At 41.4% G+C, this 27,284-nt stretch overlaps 1 protein-coding gene and 2 long non-coding RNA genes across 5 annotated transcripts in view; 2 read left to right on the top strand and 1 right to left on the bottom strand.

Annotated features, from left to right (window-relative positions):
- The first annotated feature begins 232 nt into the window (after positions 1 to 232).
- LOC148643617 (uncharacterized) lies at positions 233 to 17,274 on the top strand. 2 transcript variants are annotated; one of them, XR_015929072.1, is made up of 4 exons: positions 233 to 497; positions 5,093 to 5,247; positions 5,605 to 5,754; positions 16,308 to 17,274. It is a non-coding gene; the product is annotated as an uncharacterized LOC148643617 (long non-coding RNA). The 2 variants fall into 2 exon arrangements; XR_015929071.1 differs by lacking the exon at positions 16,308 to 17,274 and adding an exon at positions 6,977 to 8,542.
- On the bottom strand, positions 6,019 to 7,073 carry LOC148643618 (uncharacterized). Its single transcript, XR_015929070.1, has 2 exons — positions 6,867 to 7,073; positions 6,019 to 6,678 (listed from the first exon to the last, which is right to left on the bottom strand). It is a non-coding gene; the product is annotated as an uncharacterized LOC148643618 (long non-coding RNA).
- Positions 17,275 to 23,744: 6,470 nt separating the features above from the next.
- Positions 23,745 to 27,284, top strand: part of atp2a3 (ATPase sarcoplasmic/endoplasmic reticulum Ca2+ transporting 3) — an 85,346-nt gene continuing 81,806 nt past the window's right edge. Inside the window, exons 1-2 of one of the 2 annotated variants that reach the window (XM_088615708.1) lie at positions 23,745 to 23,893; positions 24,383 to 24,515. In XM_088615708.1, coding sequence (XP_088471834.1) covers positions 24,398 to 24,515 — 118 coding nt within the window. In that variant the 5' untranslated portion in view covers positions 23,745 to 23,893; positions 24,383 to 24,397. Of the gene's footprint in view, positions 23,894 to 23,995; positions 24,516 to 27,284 lie in introns of those variants that run through there. The other variant, XM_088615709.1, reaches the window with a different exon arrangement.

The raw sequence follows: 27,284 nt of genomic DNA, 5'->3' as shown, positions 1-27,284 counted from the left end.
AGTGGCCATGCTTTGACTCGTGCATGCCTGGAATTTGTGATGTAGGGTTTCATTCTTGCAGCGGCACCACAAAATCCCTCTTTTGTCGGCACTCAAAAAGCTACACCATAGTTTCATTACTTCTTTTGTGATAGAAGTGCTTTTTTTGCCTCCATTTTGTGATTAGTTCCTTTTTTTCTCAGGACCGATACCTAGTCCGTTTTAGACTGTTAGTGCATTTCAGCTACGCAGATTGGTGAGATGGGTGGGAAGATTTTTTAAAAGGTAGCACATACCCCCCAAAAAAGCCACATATGCAAAAGAAACAAAACTATTTCTGTACTGTGTGTTTTCTCTTCCCGTTGTTTCCCTTGAGGGCCAAGTGCGCCTATCTGATAGCACTGAATTTTAAAATAGCTTTTTCTGAAATGAAAAATGAGCTGGTATATTCATTCCTCCCTTTCTTTCATGGATGCAAGCCTAAAACGCCCAGGGATGTGCAGAGCAGAATGCTCCAGGTAAGATGGATTGAGTCTGTGTGTTGTCTTTGCACTCCACAAGCTTGCGTTTTACTGACAGGCTCTTAAGAATGAAATGCTTTCAGAGCTCCTGAAACGTCTCAATGAATTTTTTGACTACAAGGTGTTGGTAGTGATCAAAATTAAGCAGTACAAGATCTTTGATAGAATGTGGTAAGTAACGAGAAATGGTTTAAACATTCTTCTTCAGTCACCTACCTAAAAAAAAAACAGATTCTGACTCTTGGTGTATTCATACTGTATCTGATATATTTTCAAAAACTTTTATGAATAAGAAAGGCGTCCTTATTCATCAGTTTCAAGAAATGTGTTTTTCCTTCCTAGTTCAAAACATGTCATGTTGATTTTCTGCAGCACTTTTAGAGGCTCCTGCACATGCATTGATGCATATCAAGTACCTGGTGCACTGGCTAAGAGTCCGTTTGGGCCTAGTTAGTCTGGCTAAGGCATATTTCACCCTCGCTGATCTGTGGTGCAGTGAGCAGCAAAACTGATCATGTTCATCCCCAAGGTTCTGCACCTTTCTGTCTGTAAAGATCTGTAAAGGTCCTTTGAGACCTGAGAACTTGCTGGTGGGGGTGACCACTGCCCTGCTGTCCAGGGAAGGGGTGATCCAATTGTGCTTTTTCTGCTTGTGGAGGGTGTGGGGGAGGTGGGATGGTGAGAAATGGGAGGAATGAGTGTTTCCCTGCTTGCGCCTGGCCAGTCACTGGAATGTCATCTGGAATGAAGCCAGCACACCCAGATATTTGATGTGTGGGTGTCAGCAGACAAAGGGGACAATACATGGAATATATAGGATTTCTATTATTGTTTTAAAAGTTTACACAGGACACAGGGGCTTATTTGGCAAACTCTTAACACCTGTCATGCTTTTTGGAAAGAAAGGAATAAAACATTATCATAAATTCAGTCTTAATGTTATTACTGGTGATGAGAACGACCTCTTAAAGATCTGTGCTTCATGGTTGATGGAAAAGGTAGGGACCTCAAATGTGTCTCTTTGAAAAACATTTTTTTTCCCCATTCAGTTACTTTAAAGACCATTGGGCATGTGACCCCCAGGATGGTTAACTGTCTGTCAGTTTGTCTGATTAGTCTTTGCTGATGGCATCTGTTTGGGCCTGCTAAAGGCTAGTCCGGGTTTCAGGCTATATACAGTAGCTCTGCCTAAGCTGGGCATTTGCATTCTATTTCAAAGGCGCACGAGCTGTACTTTGCCTTGCAAATGATTTGCTGGTGTGAAGCCACCGCCCACCTCCACTGCCTGCTTGGTTGGATCGTGCATTTTCTGTAAACAGGTGGTTCCTCTGTGAGAACAGGGGCTGGTAAATGGCCCATGAAATGAGCTCAGAAGCTGCAGTCTGCTGCGAGGGCAAATATTGATCCTCAGTTCATCCAGTGCAGAGGAATTACCCTGCCAAATTGCACCAATTCTCTTGTTTCCCTCCTGACAACCCCCCCCCCTGCACCCTATCAGCAGATGCTGTTCAGTAATGTAAGAGAGACCTAGCTTATCAGAGAGATGCTGTACTTTACTGTAGGAGGGGCACACCTGCTGACATCAAGCTCAGTCAGTCAGAACGGCCAGCTGCTCTAAATTAGGTCACTATTTTATTTAAAGACTCAGAGTTGAGGCTGTAATCCCCTGAGTTTCTTTCTTGTACAGTGTAGCCCACATAGAAGTAAGGGAGCAGCAGTGAGGAAAAAGTTTTAACAAGCCCTGGCTTAAAAGAGGCACTTCACAAGTGAAACCTGTTTTTTTATTTTTCGTAAACGTTAAGTTTGATGAAATTATGGTGAACATGAAAAAATTCACCCATTAAACTCAGGCATGTGTTGTAGTTGCTCAAAAGCAGAACTTTTCAACAATAAGATCGCATGGCATCTGATCTTATTGTTTGCCTAGATTCTTATTTGCTCCCAGTGAAGGTATATAAGCAGGCCAATTAACCCAGTGTACCTGTAAGGGGAAACAGCCTGGTGAATCGTTTTAATGTCTTTCTGTGAGCTTTCCAGTGATTCACCTTGCATGAGTATCCTGCACCACTTGTCCAGATCAATAGAAAATACTAGACCAGTGATTAGTCCATTGTGAGGACTGGATAAACATTAACAGCATTTGAACCAGCGTTTTGTTAAGTGCTCAGCTGTTCCTGCAGGCATTCAGGTAGTGCTATACTACCAGCTGAAGTGACACAACTTTTAAATATAATATGTTAATTGTATAAAATCTGTTAGGTACATGAAGTAAATCCCAGGTTGTGGAAAAAGATATATGTTGACAATCCTATAAATTGGATAAATAATATACTTCTGTATTCTTATAAATTCATGTTGATTTGCTGTGTCCACATGTCCACTGACTTTAAAAGCAGTGAGGAGAATACCTGTGAATAACCCATATTATGCCCAGAAGTGGACAAGACCCGCTGTCAAAGTGCTATACCACAGTCACCTTCAGCTTTGCCTCAAGGGAATGAGACTGCAAGACATGGTTTTGGAGGAAGCAAGCTTCCTTCACAGATTTGCATTGGAATGGATGTGCACCAGTCTGTGTCAACATTACCATGCTAGTTCGCACACATGACTTGTATCATCTGGGCACATTAGAAAGGGCACTGTCATCAAGGAGTAAGAGATGCTCACATGTTTTCTTTCTTCCAGAGGATGAAGGGAATGGAGTTGAAGGGACAGCTTTATTGTTTTAAAGAGCTCAGATCCAACATAGGATACATGCTTTCATGACTGAAACTCGTGAGAAAGCCAAATGATGTAAAATGTCAGTTCTTTCGAATGGAAAGTGATCACAGGATTGTGCCCAATGAAATACAATTCACCTTTGCACTGAAGACGAAGTAGTAAAACTTTGTGGAATCCATGTTACACAGTGACTGTCCACTGTAGGTTTGTTTCTTCTACCCATGTTCTCCTCCCACAGTTCAAAGACATACTGATATGTTAACTGGCTTCTGGGAAAACTGGTTGTGGTGTGAGTGTGTGTGATTAGAAAATGGATGGATGGGTACTCTTAACTTGCCATTTTAAAAGCTATTTCCAGGCTTCAAGGTGCTGTTTCTTTTGAAAGAACTTGAAAACCTGCTGAGGACACACAGGCCTTCCAGGACCTGGACTGGACAGCCCTGCTGTATTGTTCTGAGAACAGAATATTTTAAATGCCTATGAACTTTTAAGTGGAAAGGTCTATTTTGCGTGAGTAAACATTCTGTCACTTGATCCCTTTGGCCCTGCGTATGCATAGAATATAATTAAATGACAGAAAATGCAGCATGAGAAACAACCCCAGCAGGCTGTGGGCCGAGTCAGAGCTCTGAAGAGCTCAGCATTAATAAGCGCTTGTTACGAGAACCTTTTAAATCAGCCCGTTATGTGCTTCACCCTTATTCAGAAATTCAACTGCATGAAAAGCCTGATGAGTTTCAAAGGGTTTTTCTGAGTGACTGTTTTAGGCGGACGGCCTTCAGACGAGGGAGTGGAGTGCTCAGCTGTTTTGCTATCTGAAAAGGTGCTGAGATTGAGAGCCTTTGAAATTGGGCTCCATCGCATTCACCTTTTCCAAGCATTCAGTCCATCACTATGTTCCTCCTGTGGTCTTTTTTGAAGTCCAAGGTGGAGGAGCCAGTTTTTCTTTTTCCTTTTTGTGTGCGGTACATTTCCCACAAACCCACAAACCCATTCTGGCTCATGCCATCTGAAATGCCAAGAACTGCTGCAGCCAGGCTTCAGCACCAGGCGGGAACCTGGGCCATGCTGTATGGCAGGTTTAATAAAAACGATGGATGTTGCCCATCCCAGGAGCTCCATTGGCATTCCCAGCTTTTTCTAATTAGTAACACCATATGGGTTTGAATCTAAAATCCATATGATTCATGTTGTACTCCAGACTAGTAGTAGCATTTGGAAGTCCCCCTATACTTTTTTTCTGATGTGTATTTAGTTGGGAGGAACAATTACTCCTTATGATAAATCAAATCTTTTTATCCAGCTGAGAATGACTGGGAGGTGACATACTCACGGCACTGCAGTTTTTTTTTAGCACCACCTGTAACAGCGCAAGACATTTAAATAATGTGCTCAGGGTCAAACCCATGCAGAGACAGTGGCACAGCCAGGATTTGAACCTGTATCCTTTTAATTAACAAGCAAACCAGCTAGCCTAACTAACTACAAGTTAGCAGCTGAAGACTTTGTGCACTATGGATTTTGTTTCCTATCACATTTTATCGAAAATATGAAGTCGTGCTAGCCTCTGCTAGGCTGGCTTCCAGAAGGAGGTGATCAAGTCTCGGCCATTCTTCTGAGCCAGCACGTCCCTGTGTACAGTACATCTGGATAGGCAGAGCATGCAGTTGCTGTGCTGAGAGGGCGTCTGCTGGAGAACATGTCTCATTTCCAGGGGAGATGACAGTGCTGAGCGAGAGCCATGAGCACAGGGTACTGTAGGTAGTCCTGACTCAGTGAGAAACAAAACACCATGAATAAGCCCATCAAGCCTTCAGCCTTCAGAGGGAGCAGAGTGTCTGATAATTTGCCTGTTTTTTCCCCCCTTCAAGCTGCAGCAGGGGATGAGTCACTGCCACAGTGCCAGAAAGGAATATGTTAATGAGGGATAGCCCACCTGGACAGCAAAAAAAGCTTGCCTGGAGAGGAGATAAAACAAGCTGCAGTGCTGAGCAATAAAATCTCTGATGTATTAATGGTGACTCCGGTGAGCAAATATGATAATTGTGATTCATCATAAATTGCTGAACACTCCCCCCCCCCCAGACTGTGTGATTTTTCTTTGTATGTGGGCTGTAGCTCATAAACATTCCTGGGGTTGCTATAATACCGGCTTCATAGATCTGCACTATTGCAGCTGAAGATGACATTTTAAAGGCCACTTTTGTTAAAAACATTATTTATTGTTACTATGCCATTTTGCTGACTTAAAGAGGCAGGATTTGGGGAGTTTGTCCTCTCAAAGGTTTTATGTAGTTTTATCATGTCTCAATAGATTTAAGAAAAAAAAATATTTTTATGTCATTTGAATTGTAATTCTCTCGTGCTGTTTTTTCCACCATAGGATTCTGTTTTTTTTTCCCCGCCATTTCTGGGAGGTACCTTGTTGGAGTCAGCTTCAACAAGGCTTGGCAGCTTGTTCCAGACTTCCACAACTCTTTGTGTAAAGACGTACCTCCTGGTTTCCCTTCCTGTTTTCTTTGCTGAAGATAAGGTAAATCCAACAAGTTAATTAATTCTGTTTACCTGTATCAGGTCTCCCCATAAACCCCTCTAATTGCTTGAGATCCCACACCATTTGAGAAGTGGACCACAACTGTAATTACAAATGTCTTAATATACAGTTAAGGGTTAGCTAAGCTTGGAAGGAACAAAAAGACATCAGACACACTTCTAGAGCCTCTCACCTGTAGTCTGGTGCTAATGTAAAATGTCTTTGGAATCGATTTCAGCACTTCTGAACACAAAAGAAAAACTGTTTTATTTTCTCTGCACCTTAATGAAGGTACAGTGCATTTAATACCAGTAACACAATATTATCATTTATTACTTTCAGCATCAGTACTTTAGTATTCGTTGTTACATTTTTAGTTAATGGACTACATTCTATATTCATTTTTCCATTCAACCATCCATTATTACAAAGCTGCTTATTGGTCATAAAGGTCACGATAACTTGGAGCAGGTCCCAGAAACACAGAGTTTGAAGCAGAATGACACCTCTGAATGGCATGCCAGTGCATCACAGTGTGCACATACACGTTTCAGTGTCATTTTAATCTATTGCCCTCAATGGAAATGTTTCTAGGTTTTCTTCTCTTGAGGAAAACAAAATGTATGGAAAAAGGGACCCAGGGAACTTTAGGGGCAGAGAAAACACAAACCTGTCTTCACACAGGAATCAGCCATTGTCAGGTCTTTTTGTAAGTCTGCATGGCATGGTACTATCTCAAACACTTTTAATCAGCTGGCAGACTGTTTCCTGAAGGGGTTCCCATTTTGGACATTATACAAATTACGTTCAAGTGTTTTTTTCATCCATAGTTCTTTTAGCGTGTAGAAATATTTGTTTTTTCTTCTTTCATCAGAAATCCATTGGTCTTAGGTGAATTTGAGATAAACATTTTACTGTAGTCCCCTGCCAAATGTAATGAGAGAGGAAAAAACTTTGTCAGTGTCAACTGGTGTTTTATCTCACCTGTAAGGCTGAGAGTAAGAAGGTTATATATTGTACAAACTGTAACACTTGAAGAGGCACCAGCACAGCTAGGATTTGAACCCGGATCCTTTTAATTAACAAGTAAACCAGCTAAAGTGTATACTTACTAAAAGTCTTAGTGCACCGTCAACGATGTAGATGCTGTCAACAAGGGAACACGGAACACTAACAAAACGATCTGCTTGAAATGTAACATATTGAAGGTTGTGTTTTTCAGAGTCCGAAAATAAGGAAATAAGGAAAGTGGAACTCAGTCACTGGGGCTTTTCTCAGAAGAAAATGAATCATTTACTAATGGCCAGTCTGTTTTTCATTTCCTGACTGCACTGCTAATTGTAAAAGGGACACATACAGGCTAACCCTCAGAAATTTTTCACTTTATTATTTTGAACCTCAATCCATTTTTTTCTGCTGAGGTACAGTACGGTTGTTCTGCATTGCTAAGTGCTGTATGTCTGACATCCCATAAGGATTCCTGCTTTCACTGCCAGAGACATTCTCCTACAGAACATAACTGTGGAACGGCCCACATCAAGCCATTCAGCTCTCCTAAGGAGAGCCCTCTTTCACAGTGTGGTGTTTGTGTTGTACAGCCCTGTACCTCTCTCAGTGTAACGGGGATGCAGTATTTGTCAAACCTGGTCTCCCAGACAAGGCGTGTCTTCTGTTTTTTAGTCCTTGTTCTTAATTGAAGTAGTTATTAAGATCATGTAATTGTGCGAAGAAATTCAAGGCGACACCCATCCACAGGTAACCTTCCGTGTGGCGTTTGCATGCTCTCTTTGGGTCCATGTAGGTTTTCACCAAGAGCTATAGTTTCCTCCCACAGTCCAGAAGCCAGTGGCCCAGCTTAAGTAGTTGTGAAGGGCGAGGGAAATCACACCAGTGAAAGTCCTTTTTAAAACGAAACTGGCACGGTAGGGCTCTTTATTCGTCTTTTTCCTACTGTGGCTTGTCAGGTGTCTCCCATTTCTTGGTGTTTTAAAACACCTAAGGCAGCTTTTCCCTTTCGGCTCATAAGTCTCCCTCCGTCTTCTTGGAAAAGTTCACTTCTCCTGCCTCTCCTGCAGAGCCCTGATGGGCCTCTAGCTTGCAGTTCAGCTTCCACACCTCTGCTCAGGAGAGCCCATGTTTTTACAGGGAAGATCGCAGCTGCTGTCATGTCATGGCAGATGTCCCCTGTAACTTGTATTTCTTCCACTGTGCTTTATGTTAGACTCACAGGTGTGAATGTTCCCCCTGGTTGCTTTGATTTCTTCTTAGAGTGTTTGTTTATTGTCATATGTACCCGAGTACAATGAAATGCTTACTTGTGTGTTTTCCTCACATGATGACATAGCAGATGACATAAAATATAACATGACATCACAAATGACATCACAATTGTACAATGTATCACAATGTACTTTTTAATACAGATAGCTTCCACGAGAGCGATGTCAATACTTGTGATAACGCTCACATTTGTGACTAGAAGAATAAGGATTATTATCATAATCATCATGTAAACTCTTTTATACCCCCAACAGAGGATTTTGTTTACCAGGGGTTAAATACAGTAAAAATGAAAAGATACACTAAAAGTATTATAAGATTGTTTCCATAGTTACCCACAGTTCAGTGCAATGAAATGAATTAAAAGGAGACTCTGTAAAATGATTAGAACAGCTGATTGTATTATAAAAATAAATCAAACACTTGAAACATAGACAAGACTCAGACTTTGACATAGGAATCAATATTATGTTGTGTCTAAATTCTGCTCCTGTAATGAACTTTTATACTATTTAACAATGCCTGAAATATAATAAAATCACCATGAAACATAAGATGTATATATTCCAATAAAGAATGAATGTGGTTTAGATTTGTTTGATTGAAAGAAGGAATGTCTTAGTAAAACACATTCCCTTGACTTTACTGATAGAAAATGACTTATCTCACCACAAAGGAAGATACAGCTAAATACAGCTGCCACCTCACAGGTACACCTCATGACAGCATGCCATTTGCAAAAATCCAATTAAAAATAATCAAACAAATGAATGAGGATTTATTAATAAACTCTTATAATCATAGCAGGGGATCTGTATTAACATAAGTACCATCTTGTTAGTCTTGGGAAATGATTAACTCATTACTTCTAAAGAAATGAAACAACTGCAGCACCTTCTGCTAAATGAAGTACTTCACTAATTGTCTTTTGGGAGACTCTGATATGATCTCAGCTTACTGCTCTACTCAGAAAAGAACCCAATTTTCCTGTCTGTCCTGATCCCAGCATGTATGCCTGTAGTGATCTCTGCCACATCAAATCGATCGGATGTCCGTGCTCTGTCTTGCACTTGTTGTTTTACTCTTTGTGACAATACCAAGTGACAAGGGAGAGGTATTGATGAGTTGAGAAAGTGGATGATCAGGAAAACACAGCCAGGGTACTCCCTGACAATCTGTGCTCCATGGCTTGTGGATTAATAATTCTCTAACAAGACGAGCCTTAATCACCAGAGTGAAGGCAGATCTTAATTACCGATCGGTGCTCACAAACAAGTTATAGTTTTACTCATCTGGCTGCATGACTGCGTGTGTGTGTGTAAGCTAAGCTAGCTATGACTCACCTCTTACTAACTCTTCTTCCAAAAGGTATGACAAGGTCATGGTGAATTAATGATGGTAGTAATGAGGATGATGCCATGCATTTTAAATGACCAGGGGTCTGTGCAAACAAACAGAGCTCAGAAATGACCAAATTGTATTATTTCCCTAATTAACTGTATTACATTGTAATTGTATCAAGGAAGTTGTGATTTAAAGAGGCCTGTACATCCTGCTTCACTGTGGCCTTCACAGAGATTCGCAGTTCCTGATCAAAGTGCTATACGTTTCAACAAGCACAGGATACTTTTAAAATCTGGGTTCTGTATCACAGAACATCACTTTTCTTTATTTTTGTAACTGTGGAGCTTAACAAAAAGCAGAATAAGAGTGGATTTTAAATCAAACATGGCTTAGGAGACTTCATTTAGAATTCCACCAAGGTACTGTAAACAACAATTCAAGAACTGCCTGAGAAACAGTCTTTAGTTCCAGAAGAGAGCTCTGTTTCACATGTCACGTAGTGTGCAGATAAAGCCTTGTACCTGCCCAATCCTAGACAGGCCCCAGGAAATTAATGAGGCCTCAGTCTGCAGGAGCCTTTCTGGGGCAGTAAGTAGGCCTGCGTTTTGTAGAGATGTCTGCGAATTGCATGGAAACGGGGACCAAAACAAATCCACTCTTTTGCCTCTGAGAGGCCCAGTCTAAATCCACGTTGATTTCTCACAAAATACTGACAAGCAACTGCAGCAGATTTGTTTCAATAAGGAATCATTTAAACCCACAGCATTTACCCCTCCTGCTGAATGTCTTGCTTGTGTCATGCACCATTTACAGCTTTCCTGTGTTCCTTGGTTATTTCCTTAGGTGTTTTGATTTAAGGGGAAAGAAGGCTTTGGAGTCGCCAACAGATACAGTATCTGACCACTATCGCTGCATTTGTCTTCCTTCTGTATGTCTCCCAGGAGCCAGGCCGAGACATCTCTGCAGAGGTACTGTAGCTTAGTCTGGTATAGGCAGTAGCAGGAGCGACGTCAATGAATGACAGATCACAGAATATGGAGTCCTGCTTTGGCTTTGTGAAATGTATTGGGATCTCAGTAATCATTCACTAGCTCTTCAGCACAGACAGCACTGTGAAAGGGTCTGAATTTTAATTTCATGTTTGATTGGATTCACTGTTTTTCACGGAAATCCTAATGTTCACCCTTCTGCCATCTTCATGCATTTTTGCAGCGCCTCACAAGCATCCACTTGCTTGTCTTGTTCCATTAAGACTTTACTCTTTGCTTACAGAGTATTATTTACCTGCCCTCCTATGTCCTGACGATGTCACTAACCAAGGAAACAGCGTCTGTCTGCTCAAGCAAATGGCTGACATATTGTACAAGCACATTTGACCTCATAGCCTTGCCAGAACAAAACCAAAACTAAAAAAGAACCAGCCAGTGCATTTACTACAGTGTCAGTTAGTGTTTCAGGATTACTTCTTTTTTTTTTAAAGAAAGAAGACCTATAAGGAAACGCAAGGTCTCTGCCTCTGCTCCTGTTGCTATTTATGCGTTACTACAGAGCACACAGCAAAGGGCAATGTTCGTTTCCTTCCTCTTTGCTTTGAGCACAGACTCTTGCTGTTGTGAGCTGTGGCCCAGCCATGCCCTCCACGTGGCTCTCCAATGCTTCACCCGGAAATACAGCTGAGATAAAACAAGCTCACAGAGGCTAGAATTACACACTTAAAAGCAAATGCAGAGCACAAAGCCCCTCCAACCTTTGGTGAAATAATTTTTGGAACTGAGGTGCCCCCCACTGTAGGTGTTATTGGCCTTTAATTCCTTTGAATAATGTATTCTAAAATGTCTTCTAAAACTGCCCCAGCCTTCTTTAAGGGACTGAAAGTGCATGTTTAAAAAGGAAGTAGAACAATGAGTCTCTCTGAATAAATAAATATGCGTTTGTGGAGTTCAGCTGGAGGTGAATAACACCTAATAAATTTCTATTCTAACTCTATGTGTACATAATGTTAGTTGACACAATTTAGAATCAGAACAGTAATCCAACCCAATTTGCTTTCCCTTGTTGTACTGTGTGTAAACCTTTGTAAGGCTCCCTGTACAGCAGAACGATTCACATTAGCAGCTTCCCCCCTCAAGTTTCATGTAAATCTCTGAACAGCTTAAGATGCAACAATTGCACGTATATTTCACCTTTTAATACCTGTCAGATGATCAGGTGTTAAGTGGAACCTTATGCATCTGTAGGGCAGAGGTAAGGAAACTGCATCAACAGTATGATTTCTGTCACTGCTGGCAGCCTGACCTTTTGCAACATTAATCCCAGATTGAAAATTCCTTCACCATGATGAGATCTGTCTACGGCATCTAATGACAGGCTGTACTGGAGGAAAGAAGTGTGGCAGAGACACCACTGGGCACCACCATTGTAACATTTATTAAAAAGCGAAGATTACTGGGCCTTACGTAGTTGCCTAGATGCATATTAAATCAGGTTTCTTGATGGTTGACAAAATAGTCAGTTTCAGCAGCATAGCGGTATAATTCCATAGATGTAGATGACTCTTACCTTTGTTCAGACCTCTTCTACTTTTAACCCAAATTGCAATGATTCATTGGATAGTTTAACATCTTGTTTCTAATTACTACACCTTTCTTGAGTATGGACACAATGTGCAACATAAGCTTGTATCCCCATTCATAACCAAAAATAAGACAGCACAAGAGTGCATTTTGCTTCTGAAGAGAGGCAGAGAGAGAGAGCGATGCTTCTTCAGCACGGGAAGAGAGAATGTTTTATCAAGCCGCTCTCTCTGTCTGAAAGCTGAGTTGTGGTTGATCTGTCTTCAGGAAACACCCTGAGGAAAGCAGAGAAGTCAGCCTGTGGTTGCTAACTTTCCTTCTCTGCCGTTTACTCTACAGTAATTTCACCTCGTGCTCTTTTAAAACATTTAAAACTGTTAACAAATCATAGACATACCATACCATATCTGAAAAATGTCTTCTTAATGCAAAAATTAATAGTCATATTGCTGTTGCATATCAGTGCATAAGAATGAAAAAACTCTTGTCCTCATTTATGACTGGCTTTAAATAGGCAACACACTGTACAATCATGGTATAGTCAGTGTTAACCTGGGGGAAAAAACGGACAATGAAGAACTTTTTACAACATGGCACTTACAAGACTACACATTTTGGAACAATATTCATTCAGGATGGTACAGTACAGTGGTAACAGACAGTAATTCCAAAATGATTGTGATAGCACTGATCGTATTCATTTCAAAGCTGCAGTTCAGTCAAAGTGCAGTTACATAGAGACAGAGATAACATTCTAATGTTAACTGAAGTTTGGGCCATAATTAACGTCATTAAACTGCAGTTGCTCCTCTTGTGGGTTACTATGCCGACAGACTGAGAGATGAGGAGCTGAAAGCTATGGCAAATGTTGCCATCTGTCTCTCATTAAGCATTTTCTAACTCAGGGTGTCACAGCGCCTGAGTACTGGGACATGATTTTTTAAAATGAAATGAATTTAAAAGATCCTTGTCAAGGCAGCTCTGGGATTAAAAAATCACTTAAATTACCAGGCAGTCGGCCCTCTGTACTTGTCAGAAAGAAGCTGACGTCTCAAGTTCAAGTGCATTGGACCGCTTTTTGTCTGGTTGGTTGCTGCTACAGTGGTGTACTGCTGGGTGTTTGGAATTCTCCAGGTTTGTTGGCACATTTATCAATTTTATTTTTATAAATCCCTCCCTGTCGCTTTAGAGAAGAAATGGATGCTTTTCAGACAAGCCCTCCCGGTCAGTTTTCTTTGATGTGTATCTGATCTCAGTTTACAAGCTCGAAGCAGGCTACTGTCAAGGTGAATATATGAAGTTGGTGGGGGAACTTGGTTGCTTTTGTCAAGTTCTTGAGAAATCCAGTACAAGGAAACATTGCCTTTCGCTTAAGGGGGTTAGATTCACCTTCCATTTGTTCAGGTGATCCATTGCAGAACATAAGTCGGCAGTTTTACAGCAACTGGCCTTTCTACACAGCAAATGAGGTTTAGGTTGAGATGACATGGAGGTTTATGGGAAAGAAAGACAGAACTTTGAGCCTTATTTGTTACCTAATCAAAGTCCCTTGCGAAATACATTGCTGAACAAAAACAACGTTTTGTATCGCTGTTTCACTTCAACTTAATGCTTTTCTTTCTTGTATAGAAACACAATACTACTTCTACTGAAATATTAGTCATACTTGATTTAAGCTAACAGGCCATCTAGGCAGGGTTGTATTATTATAGTAGATAAGGTACCCCTTTAGCTTTATGATTGTATATGACTTTGTAGAAATGACAAAATCAGGGACCTGAACAAAGATATGTATCATCTTGTTCCACAGGTAGTGAGATACCAACAGTCTCTAGCTATTGAATGACATTGCAGTTAACATTCATGTCTGTTCTAAAAGTGTCCAGTCTGTGCTATGCTGGGGTATTCTGTGAGTACGCCCATCTGTTGTCATGTTGGGAGGTGTGAATTCTATGGCCAAATGCGACAGTTTTAGCATATAAATCACTTAACAAACTGTGGGTAGTTATGGTAGACCAAAATAAATGCACAGTGCATGCACTGGAAAATCACTGGAAAACTGTGAGCATGCTGTGCTCATTTGTGGAAATATATTTCCTTGAAGGTAACCTGTTTAAGTAAATCATGAAAAAGCAGCGGGGCTACATGACACACCTGAAATAACTATTCTCTGACATTGCCCTGGAGAGATTGGACAATCAAGAGAGCCCTCCCACTTTTCACTTCGTCTTTCAACAATGTGAGGGGGAGAGTGTGAAAAAAAATCTGAATTTCCGGTAGTTACCCCACCTGCAGAAAGCAAGGGCTTAAGTAAAGGTCTGTTTCTGGAAGAAACAAAGCAAGGGTTTAAGTTCTGAGTCTTTTCCTAAAAGAATTTTCAGGCCCATAAAAGACAGAGAACAAAAGCTTTTCATCAGTTAGACTTTAGAATCACGTTACCTCAGATCTGTGCTTAGATTGCTCTAGTTTTTTTTTTCTTCCCAGGACGTAATACAGAAGGGCTTTCAACCAATATCTGGAAGAGAAATGAAAACAAACTACAGCTTAAGTCTGCTGAAATGTTTATGGTGCTTTGTTTAGCACTGATCTGCAATGGCTCAAATGTAGAAATGTCTAAAATGGAATAAACACTCATTTCCTGTGAAACAATACACTGAACATACAGTATATACAGTACATACACAGTACAAGGATATGTTAAAATAAGTTTGTAATCAGTTGTAATAAGGTTATGAACTCTTTATGTTCAAGGACTATTTTGAAAAAGTACACCAAATCGTAATCATCTTTTTTCTTCTATTAAAGTTTTTAATACAGAACTTAAATTATACTTCTACAGCTTCGCTATAGCTTGTCATTAGGGATTTTTAAAGCTGGACAGCTTGTTGACCAAAAAAATGATAATGTCAGGCTTACACCATGCTTCTGCACTTTGTGTCTCCTGAATATCCCCTTCAGCCCTCTGTATGTGGAAACTCTCTTCCTTACACAGTCTGGCTATGCTGAATTTGTGGCCAATTAATTCTATCACAGGGCTGGAAGATAACTCTGACGTTTGGACTAATTTGTAGCTGACACTTGAGACCTTTCTCTGATGGATACTTTTTTCCTCAATATTCAGCGACTGATCTGGGCACAAACAACCTGTTTTTCCCCTTACAGGCTTATCTGATATCAAGTCTCCTGTTTCTTTCTTAATGCCCCATTTAGTGAACTGAATGTGAGTGGATCAGATCATTGACTAATTGGGTCCCACAGTTTCTCCTGATCACCCCCTTTTCTGAGAACGAATCTCAAAGGAAGCGTCTTGACTGTTTTACCCCCTTTGGTTCCATGGGGCAACAGAACACAATTCCTCCTTAAAGGAACAGGAGAATCGTGTCACATACTGGGTCTTCAAAAGCAGCAACCTAGGTGTTCCTAAAGATCTCTCCTCCAGATATTGATGAGGCCCGGCCTAGTTTCTGACAGACCGGAAGGTACTAAACCTGCAGTCATAGAAGCTGTTCTATAGATGTCTGTTATTTAGAAGCTAGGAGTCACGAGATTCAGCCAAAAATGTAATCTGGTGAGTACACACCAGTTACCAATTACACCAAGAGATTAGGTATACAAAAAAGAGTTGTGACACACAGAATATACCAAAGCTGACTGTCTTAGCCATAAAACAGACCTGCACCTCCTTAAAGAGGGAAGACAGAAGAAATTCTGTTGCAGTTTTGCAGCAATCCACCTGTTTTTTTTTTGTTTATTCTTTGGTTAGCACGAAGCGAGAAGGTGATGTTACTCGTGCCACGTTTCTCTAGGGAAAATCAGACTGGGAATGGCAGAGCTATACGGCACATCTGGGGTCACAGATTTTCCCCGCACTGCACTTGCAGCTCTGGAAAGGGAGCCGTGAGCTCCCACCTCTTCTGCACACTGTCTGTCTGTCAGCCGAAGCGCCGGGGCGGCGCGCTGGGAGACGGCTGCCTCTCTCTCTCCGCCTGTCACCCGTCAAGCTGGATGTGGCCTCCACGGCGCGGCCCGTGACAGCTCAGCACAGACAGCACACGCCTGTCAGGGGCAGATGCTGAGGGCCAGGCTGCCACTCATTCAGACCATAATTAGAAGTCAATCACAGCAACAGCTCTTTAAGCAAGAACAATGGAGAAAAAAGGCTAATCCCTGGATTTAAAAAAAAATAGCATCCCATAGGGAGGTTGACCTGGATTGTCACTTATCTCACAATCTTTTTTTTTGCAGTCTGCTTTTAGGGATCAGCTCCTGCAACCAAAGGGTTTGCATCCTTAGTGTGTTTTAAATGTTTACTGTAGCTCTTGCTGTTTTTCTCTTTTTTTCCACCATCTTTTGCAGGCCACTGGCTCCCATTAAGCTCATTTCAAAACGTTTTGACCTCATATTTTTTTATGAGAGGAGTGCAGTTTAACTCCAAAGCCGGGTACTTATGGGGTGACTGGGGGTCCCGCAGATGTATAGAAGTAATTTGGAAGCCATGCAAAGATCACAACACTACCATCCATTTGGCCCAGGTAAGATGAACTATTTGTCACGTGTGTAACCCCTCCTCTTAAGGACGCTGCAGCCCTTCCTACTTTGTTACTCATCCGCCGCACCTGTTCCTTGTTCCAGCCTTCTTCCTGTCCCCCTTAAAAGCCAGACACTCACTCAGTTCGGGGCTCTGTATATGATTCCCATATCGTGCGAGCCCAGGACCTGTATTTGCCTGGCTCCGTTATGTTTTTAAGTTTCTGTTCCTGTTTTCCGTTCCCCCCGCCGGTTCCGACCCGGTTCCTGTTTTTTACCTGTCTGTTTTTGGATGGACCGCCCGGCTTTGGACTTTGCCCGTCTTTGGATTCCCTCTGGATTCTTTGCCCCGGACTCACCCCCCTGGACACCTGCGCACCTTGGACACGCCCCCCCGTCTTCATTCCCGATTCCTGCATGGCTTTCCCCCCTGTGTTTCTCACTCAACCCCGGATTGTGTCGTCCGCATAGGGTCTGGAAAGATCAATCCATTACACTATTACTGTTAGCTCCTGTTGGATTCCCCTTGCGACAGCACACAACTGGCTGAGCATTCCCAGGCTGGGAGTAGAGACCAGAGCCGCCTGACATCTTGTCAAAGCAGTGTTTCCCTGCGGCTGCAGTTTCAGTCGATCTCGGCGAGAAGGGGGGTCTCCCCTCCTGAGGGGAGCACTGCTGAGCTTAAAGCTGGTCAAAAGTCTAATCGATCAGAAGGGTGGGAGGGACTCGTCTGCCCATCTCCATTCTTCCCATGTGGCACAGGAGGTATTGCTGTGAGCCGTGGTGGAAAAAAAATAACTGCCAGTTCCTCACTAGGGGAGTACAATCAGGTTAACATGAGGGACTGGCGCAATTACGTGACGTGATGCAGCAAGGTGGTTACTGCTACTTCTTTACTGGTCTCAGTTCCAGCACGGGCTGCTTGTCCGTGTGGAGTTGGTACTGTATGGGCTCCCTGTGTTTGTGAGGGCTGTTGCTGAATGTTTCCATTTCCTTCCACCTCTCTGAGAAATTCATCTTAGGTTTGATTGAATACTCTAAATTGTCTCAGGCTGAATACTGCCTTTCAAGCCTGATTGGGTTTATCTGCAGTATAATCAGTTCTGGCTTTGTTACTGTAGAGAAAAAGAACTTGCATTATAGACTGAATGGCCTTCTCTCATCAAGAGTCTGTCTGATATTCTGAGTACAACATCAGTAGAAGACTGATTTTTTAGTTCTGGTCTCTCTTTTTCATTTAAGATAAATCCCTTTTACCGAGGCAATAGCACTGTAACTACATCCTCTCCTGGCATTCCATTTTCATACAGATTATGCAAATACTAAACATAACCAAAACTCAATGCAAATCAGAAGTGGCCAAAGGAACTAATGGAAAATACCCCTCAGGCTCCTGCCTCAGTCTGGTCAGGATGAGAAATGAATCTTTGAGAAGGGAGATCTTTCCTTCTTTTTCAAGTTGCCTTGCAATCGGAGCTTTGCTGTGGACTCCATGCTGTTGCACAGTGAACTCTGGTTGTGTTATTTTGTATTTCACTGCAAGTGACATGAGGGAAGGTCTGTATCTTATCACAAGCACATGAGTCCAAGCCCCACAGCCAGCCCAAAGCTGGAGCCATGTTGGAGGAAAATGAAACGGCTCATTGAACGGTGACTGAGTTCTCTAGTCTGTTTCGCTTTGTAAGAGTGTGGTGGTCACCTTGAGCTGTCGTATAAAATCTAGCTACTATAATAGTTTCAAATATGTTCTCAGAATCTTTTAGTTAATTTGTTACTCCTCCTTTAAACTAGAGTTAAAACTCCAGTTTGCAGTGAGCCTGCTGTGAGTCGGATATTATTATTATTAAGCTCACAGCTAGTGTGCTTTTTCTCCATTGGATTTTGTGTGAAGCACCCAGCTGACTAAGACAGACAGGTCAAAGAGCTGATAATAGCTCACTCTGAGCTTGTTCTTTTGTCAACAAAACCTGTTTTCATAACATCTATAAGAGAAGATCTGGAAACTGAAACACAATGAAAGTGTTACAGAGGGGACCTGTTACTACGACTGAGTGAGATCACCCTGTGAACATGCAAACTCCATACGGAATGTGCCTCAGGCCATATAAAGTGCCACTTTCCATATGGAGTTTGCAGCCACTGTGTTGCCCTCATGTATAGCTGAGTAAATTAAACTGCACATTATTTACAATATTTTCATCTGTTTCTTTACACTGCGTGATTCTGAATGAAGGCAAGTCGTTAACATTCTAATGAGCTATAGTGAGCCCGATCAACCTACAAACCTGTGGGACACAGTGAGCTTTTTGGCGTTTTCTGTTAGCATTTTTTAACACTTCAAATGTTACAGGAAAACGTGTTAACATTACAGTGAGTGACAGCACAGCAGGGCACACAGAGGTCCAGAAAGATTGTAAGTGCAACATGCCTGATGTGGGTGGTTTAAAGGTGGCTCTTAAAAAACTGGCTGATGGCTGGACAGCAATGTGAAAGATAAGTGTCAAGCAACTGGGAACTTTATCAGACCTTACAGACTTGCCAACAGGCGATAAAGTGTCACTACGTAAAGTAAAACACAAAAGGGCTTTTAGCTGTATGAAAATTCACCATGATCTGGATAGGAGTTAAGCAGTGACTTCAGACAGAGCTATATTTAGCATTTTGCTTGCCAAGCCAAAGAATGTGTTTGCAGCATCACATTTTAACCTGAAGAAAGAATGAAACAAACTCATTTCTAGGGCTGTAGAAGGCAGCAGCTCAATCATGCAAATCACATAAATGCTGTTGCCTTTCGTAGTCCTGACCATTTTATTTTTACTTGAAGGAATGTTTGCAGAGAAAGCTACAGTTGCACTACTAGCATTTGTTTGCTCAAAATGTCAATTTAAAACATGAATCCACCCAGGGTCACAGGTGATGTCCTGGCAAGCAACAGGCTCAAGATAGGATACACCCTGGATTGGACACCAGTGCGTCACAAGGAAGACACAAACGACACACACACACACACCAGGGTCAATTAACCTACCAGTAAGTCTTTGGACTTTGGGAAGAAAGCTGCATGAACAATGGGAAAACACAAACTCCAAAGATAGCAATCCAAGTCTAGAACTGAACCCAGGGCCTGAGCACTGAGAGGCAGCAGCCCAACCACAATGCCACTGTGTCACCCCTAAATCTAACCAATGAAAGGCAAATAGAATCATCAAAAGAGCAATAAAATTTCAAGTTTTTCAAGTTTTTTCAAATTTCAAAGTTGAAAAATCTTTCAAGTTTTCAACTTTAATGTTTTATAATGAGACTCATTCTATACAGGACAATTAAGAGCATGTATTGAAAGACAAAGACTTGCTTCACTACAGACACAAACTCTAAAGGAAACCAAAGAGGTTTCATTCCCTGCATAGTCTCTGCTGCGACATGCTCCACACATGGTCTACTCATCAATGTGTGACAATGTACCTGGGGAGAGTTAGGGAACACAGTGTGCTTTCGATGAGGAATATGCTTATACAGCAATCTCTTTGAGCAGGGATCCCCTTCAGGACTAGGAAATGCTGACTAAAGAATAGCCTTGGATCTATTTGTGTATGAAACATAACAAAGCAGAGGGGCTGTAGAGGGATCTTCTCAGGTTTTTCTAATTGTTCCAGATCCATATCTCATCCATTCATCTGTCACTCAGTCAAGACTCATTTATCAGTCGTTTGATTGCCATTGTCACCAGGAAGCATACCAAAGACAAGCCATAGTAAAGCTGCCATAGAAGAGCTGTTCTTGAGGTACAGAACTAAAACTATATCTTCACATTTTAAAAAGAAACAAATTGTATGAGTCCCACACACTATTAATTCAGGCTTCGGTCTGTAGTATTTGCAGAAAGTGTTTAAGGCTCTCTCCTTAATTTCTTGACACAGCTGTTTTCTTCATTTCTTGTTACTTTTCAGCGTAGAATTAATCTTTATTTGTTTTTTGCAACTTGCAAGCAGGTACACATCCCCATTCTAACCTTCTCATAATTATTGTAGACCTCAGGAAGTGCATGCAGAAGACCACAGGAGTCCGTGCTTCAGACTTGTTCAGATTAGATCCAGCTGGGTTTCCGAAGCTCCAGATTTATGAGTGACAAAGTGAGGTAAAATATTAAATTTCTGTCAAAAAATACTCCTTACATTTAACAGATCAAATTCTTAAAATACATGCAACTAGCAGATCTTGATAAGCTGGTGTGTGTTTTGTATTATCAGATGTGTCCAGAATCTGCTTTTTCTAAACTTTTCTGATCCTTCCCACTTCTCGAACTGCAAGGTTTAGAGTCCATGGTTGTAAGAGCTGTTTCGTAAACACTCTAGGATTCGTGTTGGCATGTAAATGTGAAGACCATTCATTCATTACCATAGTAAAACCGACAGAAGGCTGCTTTTTATTGCTACGTGTGCTCCGTTGGAAGAGTGGTGAAGACTCTACCCCCTTAGCTGATATGTTAGGATTTTTTCCTCTGACGGCGGGCTTGGAGTCAAAAAGATCTGACTCAGAAAGCAAAAAAAAATTCAGACTCCATCCCCATCTTACACCTGTGACAAATATTCAACATTGGCTACTCTCTTTGATAAAAACATTCACACTATTCTAAATCTCTCTTCAGTGGATCTCAAAACTCTATCGTCCCAATATATCATCATTATTATTACTAAATAGAGTGAGAGGAAGTCCAAACCCTGAAGTATTTCAACCAGATTTAACCTGCAAATTTTGTTGCTAAAGATGTTTCTTCAGTTTAATAGGACACTCAAGACAAAGGGTGTGTTTTTTATATACGTATATACTGAAGCATTGCCAGTTAACACTTTAAAAGATTTACAGTTTATTTTTACAGAGTGTTTAAACTTGAGGATTTATCTCAGATGTAAACTCAGTAATCCCTTAGTTGCTTCAGTTCCCCTGCCTGCTAACGTCAATGCTCTAGCCTGTGAAAACGAATAAAAATTGAGGTAATAAAGAATATCACTGAAAATTATCTATAATAAACTTTTATTTCCAAATGTCCGCTCCTGACCCAAAAATTCCCACTTTTATTACCTTTACAGCTTGACGACTCAAGGGCAGAAGGCTGATTTCTGGAAGAATACTGTACCAAGGCCTACTTGAGTTCTAAAGCTAGTACAGTTGCTCTTTATCTGATATACAGTGAGCAAGCCTGGTATTTAATTAAGCACTCAGTGCCTTGTGGGTATGTTTTCCTCATGCTATCACTCTTTGATTGGTTGTAAGTTGATTGTAATTGTGTGAAATTGTCTGAAGTGTCTTTCCACCTTCCCCAGAAGTTTTAGTTTTTTACCATTGATCTCCCACAGCAGGAGTTACAGAAGCGGTGATACTAGGGAGTTACATTTCCAGTATTGTTGACTGCAGCATTGCTCACAGAGCGGTTTGAGAGCCACGGATAAGCTTTCAGGATTGGGTTTTCCTCGACTCCCTGTGGCTAAAGGCGGAAGATCCTGGTCTTTGACCAAGGAACCCTGCGCTGAAGGTCAGGGGTGACTCTGAGGTGTGCTGGCTTGAAAAGCTGACATGCAAGCGAACGGAACACACCTCCATTTCATAAGCAGCAGTGAGACATTCGTTCACTGGCTCTTCCTCAACTTCCACTTCCAAACCACAGCAATACCCGGTTTGTTTTGCTTCTGTTTATTTTTGGGTAGTGTTCATTTTTATTTTTTAAATTGAAATGCAATTCCTGTAGGCTAGGATGAACAGGTGTTCTTGCATCAGGGCTCTGGGAGGAAGATTTAACTTTGGATGGTGAGAAGGTCAGCAGAATCTGTTCTTGTTACATGACATGTAAAGATAGTTTTTGCACCAGTCTTGCTTTCCAGAAGCTGCTTTGTTGGTACAGGATTTTAAAAGAGATTGTCTAACTAAACAACAGAATTGCGAGAATGGTGCAGCAAGGAAACACAATATTTGGCACACATGGGAAGCACATTCCTATTGGAAAGCAGCCGTTTGCATCAGGAGAGAGTGACACCTCTTGAGGATACAGCTGAGTAGGAACAGACAGTGGCCACACCGAGTCAGTGCAGAGATTGCACTATCATTGCCTGTGGGTGTATGTTCCCTCTGGCCCTATTTACTCATGGGCTCAATTTTATTGCTCCACAGCGCAGTTTGCTTGATAAATTTGTTTAAATTAACCAATACCTTTTACATGAATCCTGGACTTCAGTGTGGTGCCAGGGGTGTCAGACTCAGTATCTCAGGGCGGTGCTGTTTTCCGTTTTTCTCTGCCAGTCTGTGCCACCAATTAACTTAACAGCATCCATTTTGGAATACTTTACTGTATATTTTCCCATGCTCTTTTAAAGCTATTGATTTAATTTCTAAAACAATAATTGATTGTACTTTTCATCCTCAAGGGATCCCAAAGCACTTTGCCTATAAGAGGGGACCCATTTTATTCACCATCGACCTGGGGGATGTGCAGGAGCTACTCTACGCAGAGGCAGTGACATGGCATCTTTAATGATCAGGTCAGTGGGACCTCCATTTAATGTCTCACCTGAAGGGTGGCATCCCTGGATGCTATACTGGTGCATTGGTTTGGAAATCCATGTTAGTGCCAGACACCTACTTGTGAACCAACATCACTTACAGTATAGCAACACGTTCTTTTAGCGAAAAAAAAAAACGGAAACTGCATTTTTCAGTAATGGGTTTTATTTACTTATGCACCAATGTTTATTTGCATTTACAATGCAACTATGTAAAATACCTCACATAATAATGCAATTTGTTTACAGAAAACATCTACCCATTGAAAATATTTTCCCGTGTTAAGTTTGTTTTTCTGACAGCTTTTAACTAGAAATGGGCGAAAGTGTCTAAAAGGATCAAGAGCTGTGCATGATTTCACAGCGCTACCTGTCACACCACCTCCGAATCAAGGTTAACTATTCAAGACGCCCCTTGCACTACTAACAATAATCTTAGTAGCAGGATCGTTTTATAGGCTCAAATTCTATACCACCAAAAGAAACGGAATGAACATACTGTAACTGCACACTCCAAATTGCTATCGAAATTAGCTTCTCTCTCAAATTGAAAAGAATTCTTGTTTGACAAGATTTGTTTTTCCGTTTAGGGGCTGCGTCAACCACAGATGCGTGTTGGAACACTAGATGCGGTGCTTTTGCGGAAGTGTTGCACAACGGATATTATACACTATTTGCAAATATGAAAACTACACACCAGCCAATAGGCACAGTTCGAAAAGACTGCTGCTGTGTGTAATAGGTTTGTGTTATTAACTGTCTGCCTCTGCGCACCTCAAAGCCCAGCTAAAGATCCGCTCTGTTGTTGTCAATCCGGGCAGGTACGGCTCTCCACGAACAGAGCAATTCCAGCTCAAGGAAAAGGCGAGTCTTTTCAAACCCACCGAGGAAAGCAAACCGGCCTCACGATGTGAGGCGTGTCTTGGTCTGAACCCATTAAAGAGTGAGAGGGTTGGGAATATATTCGAGTAGGAAACGCCGCGCAACAGTGTAGGGGGTTTGTACTTATTACTCCTGTCATCTCAGGTAACAGGAGCCAATAGAAATACGCGTCAGCAAACACACTCACAAAAAGAAGCCAGAAAAAAAGAAAGACAAGAAAGAGGCGGGACTCAACGACCAAACATACCTTCTGATGAAGTAAAGAAGACGAAGGGACTTATCTGTTTGAGGGAACAGCAGCATTAGGATTCCGGAGTCTGGGTTTTAAAGCCGTTGGCTTGCAGAAGGGCAGGTGGCTCTGTTATCTGGTCCACCTCCGCTTGGCAGCCTAAACGCATCACGGTGGAAAGCTCCTAGATATATATATTTTTAAAGAAAACTAATCAAATACACGTATATTTATTGATACAGGCTACATGTTCGGAGATGGAAAACGCACACACTAAATCCGCATCCGAAGTTCTAGACAACTTCGGGGTGAACGAGAACACCGGACTGACACTTGAACAAGTAAAAAATAATTTGGAGAAATATGGACCAAACGGTGAGTAGCTCGTTGCGAACGATTATAACGTTGTGGGGTGTCTGTCTGTCAGGTATCGGCGTTTCTCCGTGGCAGGTTTGTACTCGTTCTGCAACTTCCCCACTGACCGCCGCCTCGGTTCCGAAACGTTTCTGCAAAACTTTGAAAAAAATTTCGGATCGCCAATTTTCGCCCCTGCGTGTAAACTGCTCTCTGTATGTAACGTTATTGCACAACACTTGCCAACTGTGCATGCGAGTTGAACGTTTTTAACAATGTTGCAGAACACAGGTTTATTTTTTGACTTAATGTTTCATCCTGCTTGCTTTAAACAGGAATATATATACAATGATCTTAAGACGCGTAGTAGTAGTAGGGTTCACTTTCGACTGAGAAGTCATATTCCCCATTCTCGTTTGTGTCTGGCCGTTTTATCTGAAATTGAGTAAGTGCAACACTCTCTAGATATGAATTGCCAGGCTAATTCTAACTTGTTTTTCTTGCGTGAAGAAACTGCATTATGTAGCTCAGATGTGATGTGTAAACAGTTCATAAATGGAAACAGTGTCGGCTTAATTCTGATGGAGACTCGTGAGAGCCTAAAGGTATTGCTTGTTAAATTAGGAATCACTATTTAACTCTTCGTTAAGTTCTTGTATTAATTGTCCACCTGACTGTAGGTCGCGTCGTTGACACAGCGAAGGTGCGAGATGGTACAGTAGTTCCGGAGTGGTAGCGAAGCACGTCTAAGCGACTGATCATTTTTCGAATTGTAATTTAAGAAATTAAAACACAAACCATGTTATACTCTTGCAGCAGATTGAAAATGCCAGTTATAAAAAAATACATTTTAAAATACCATATTAGCATTGTGTAAAGATGTGTGTCGGTGTAGGTACGGTGTTGCGCCGAACATGTTAAACTTTGAAGTGTGCGGCGGAATGCGTATTTTATTTTGGTCGTTCTCAATCTCTAAGCTTCTCGTCTTTGTCAATCAAGTGATGATTCGCAACATCTAAAATAATAAACGAATTCTGTATAGAGTCATGTCCTAAGACATGCGTGTAAAACAGGAAATAACGCTTTGTTCATTATCGTTGTTTTGAGACCCCCGCCCCCTAGAAAAACGGCAGAAGAGGACTATCCTTGCAACGAAATAGCAGCTAGTATGCAATACTGCTGCATCATTACGATTACCCATACATTTGCAGAAAAACAGCACGACAGGTTTCGTCTTAGCGCGGTACTGCATAGGTTCCTAGCTTGCTAAGGCTCGGGTGTGCAACAGCGGCGTAGATGACGGTGATGATGAGAATGATATTTTTTTGAAACACGAAAAGTCGGGTCTCTGACGGCCGGGGTCCTCGTTTTCTACACTCTTCAAAAAATAAAAAACAGGGTTAATGAATAAGGTAGTAAAGATTAACGTCTGCAGTAGGATAGTGTCTCTGTTTTGTCAGATAAATCGCTGGATGTGTTCAACATCTTAACCGTTCCGTCCGCTGACGTGTTTGATGGTTCTCTGACAGCCACAACGTGAATCGGTTCCCCAAGCTTGGCTGTTTACAGTACATTATGTTAAACTTTTAAAGTGCACCTCCCATTCAGCTTGTTGAGTGGTATACTCTTAAATTAATTATTGTAAGTGGTAATTAAGGGAAGTGAAACAGTAAAAATCATTTTTATTATAAAGTGAACCGTGGAACAGGTAACTGGGCATATTTGGAATATTTAATTCATTTTTAAGTTTGTTACATTTATTGTCAGGCTTATTTAAGCCTCGCTATCTAACTAAAGGTATGGAACATACCTAAAAAACAAATTAAAGTACCTGTCATTTCTGAAGGAGATATTTTTGTCAGTCATATTTCTTTATAAAGGACTGTACACGTATTTGGAAACGCTGGGGTTTTCAGAAAATTCAGATTAGGCTACCTGTTTGTCCTGGAGAGTAATTGCATTCCGTCTGCAACCTCTTTTAAATAGTCTCCCAGGGGTTCACAGAGCTCAAGACCAGAACACGGCCATGTGTTTTTTGCCTGAACCATTAGTAGCATTTGAAGTGCAAAGAGGGTCTGAATTGTGTCCAAAGGCAAGAGTTAAAAACGTGTGCAGTAATGGAGTTCAGGGATTTCAGAGGTGTCCTCTACAAGTCTGTTAATGGACGGATATCTGTTTTTCTTGCCTGACATTTGACATCAAATTTGTCCCGTATTTCCTTACAGTTTTGTGTAGATTTTTTTTCTATGAAGAATTTGCAGTTCAATACCAATTTTAAATTCTAGGCTTATTGTTTCTCTAGAGTCAGACAAAGCAGTGGAAAGCTCTGCCACTCACCGTGAACATTAGAAATAGTGTGCAAAGTGTAGGATTTCATGTGCAATCTGATTGTGCTCCTGTATACCTGCATTAGATCCTCCATTGACAGAAAATAGCCAACAGGAAAGATAACATTTGGGAAGTATCTTTTTACATTGACCGTTACAGTGAACAGGAACTGCAGTGCAAAACTATTCTGTGCTGTTCAAATGTGGTGTCTCCTTCTAATCCACGTTATACAGGACCATTTCTGTTCATTGTCACTGGCTGTCAGGATCTGCATGTTCTGAAGCATTAGAAATACAGTATATGCCTATTGAGGGGAACCAGAAGTTCCACATTTTAATCTGCTACTGAATTAAAACCTACAACTATCATTGCAGTGCCATACAGTACAGTTAATGTTCCTGTGCTAGATCTGTGTGGGTGCATACTGCACTGTATACAGTACATACTGTATTTGAAACTGTT

Source organism: Lepisosteus platostomus, chromosome 22 (assembly GCF_059453375.1).
Source record: "Lepisosteus platostomus isolate fLepPlt1 chromosome 22, fLepPlt1.hap1, whole genome shotgun sequence".
Taxonomy (NCBI): domain Eukaryota; kingdom Metazoa; phylum Chordata; class Actinopteri; order Semionotiformes; family Lepisosteidae; genus Lepisosteus; species Lepisosteus platostomus.
This window is presented reverse-complemented; position numbering and strand designations above follow the sequence as displayed.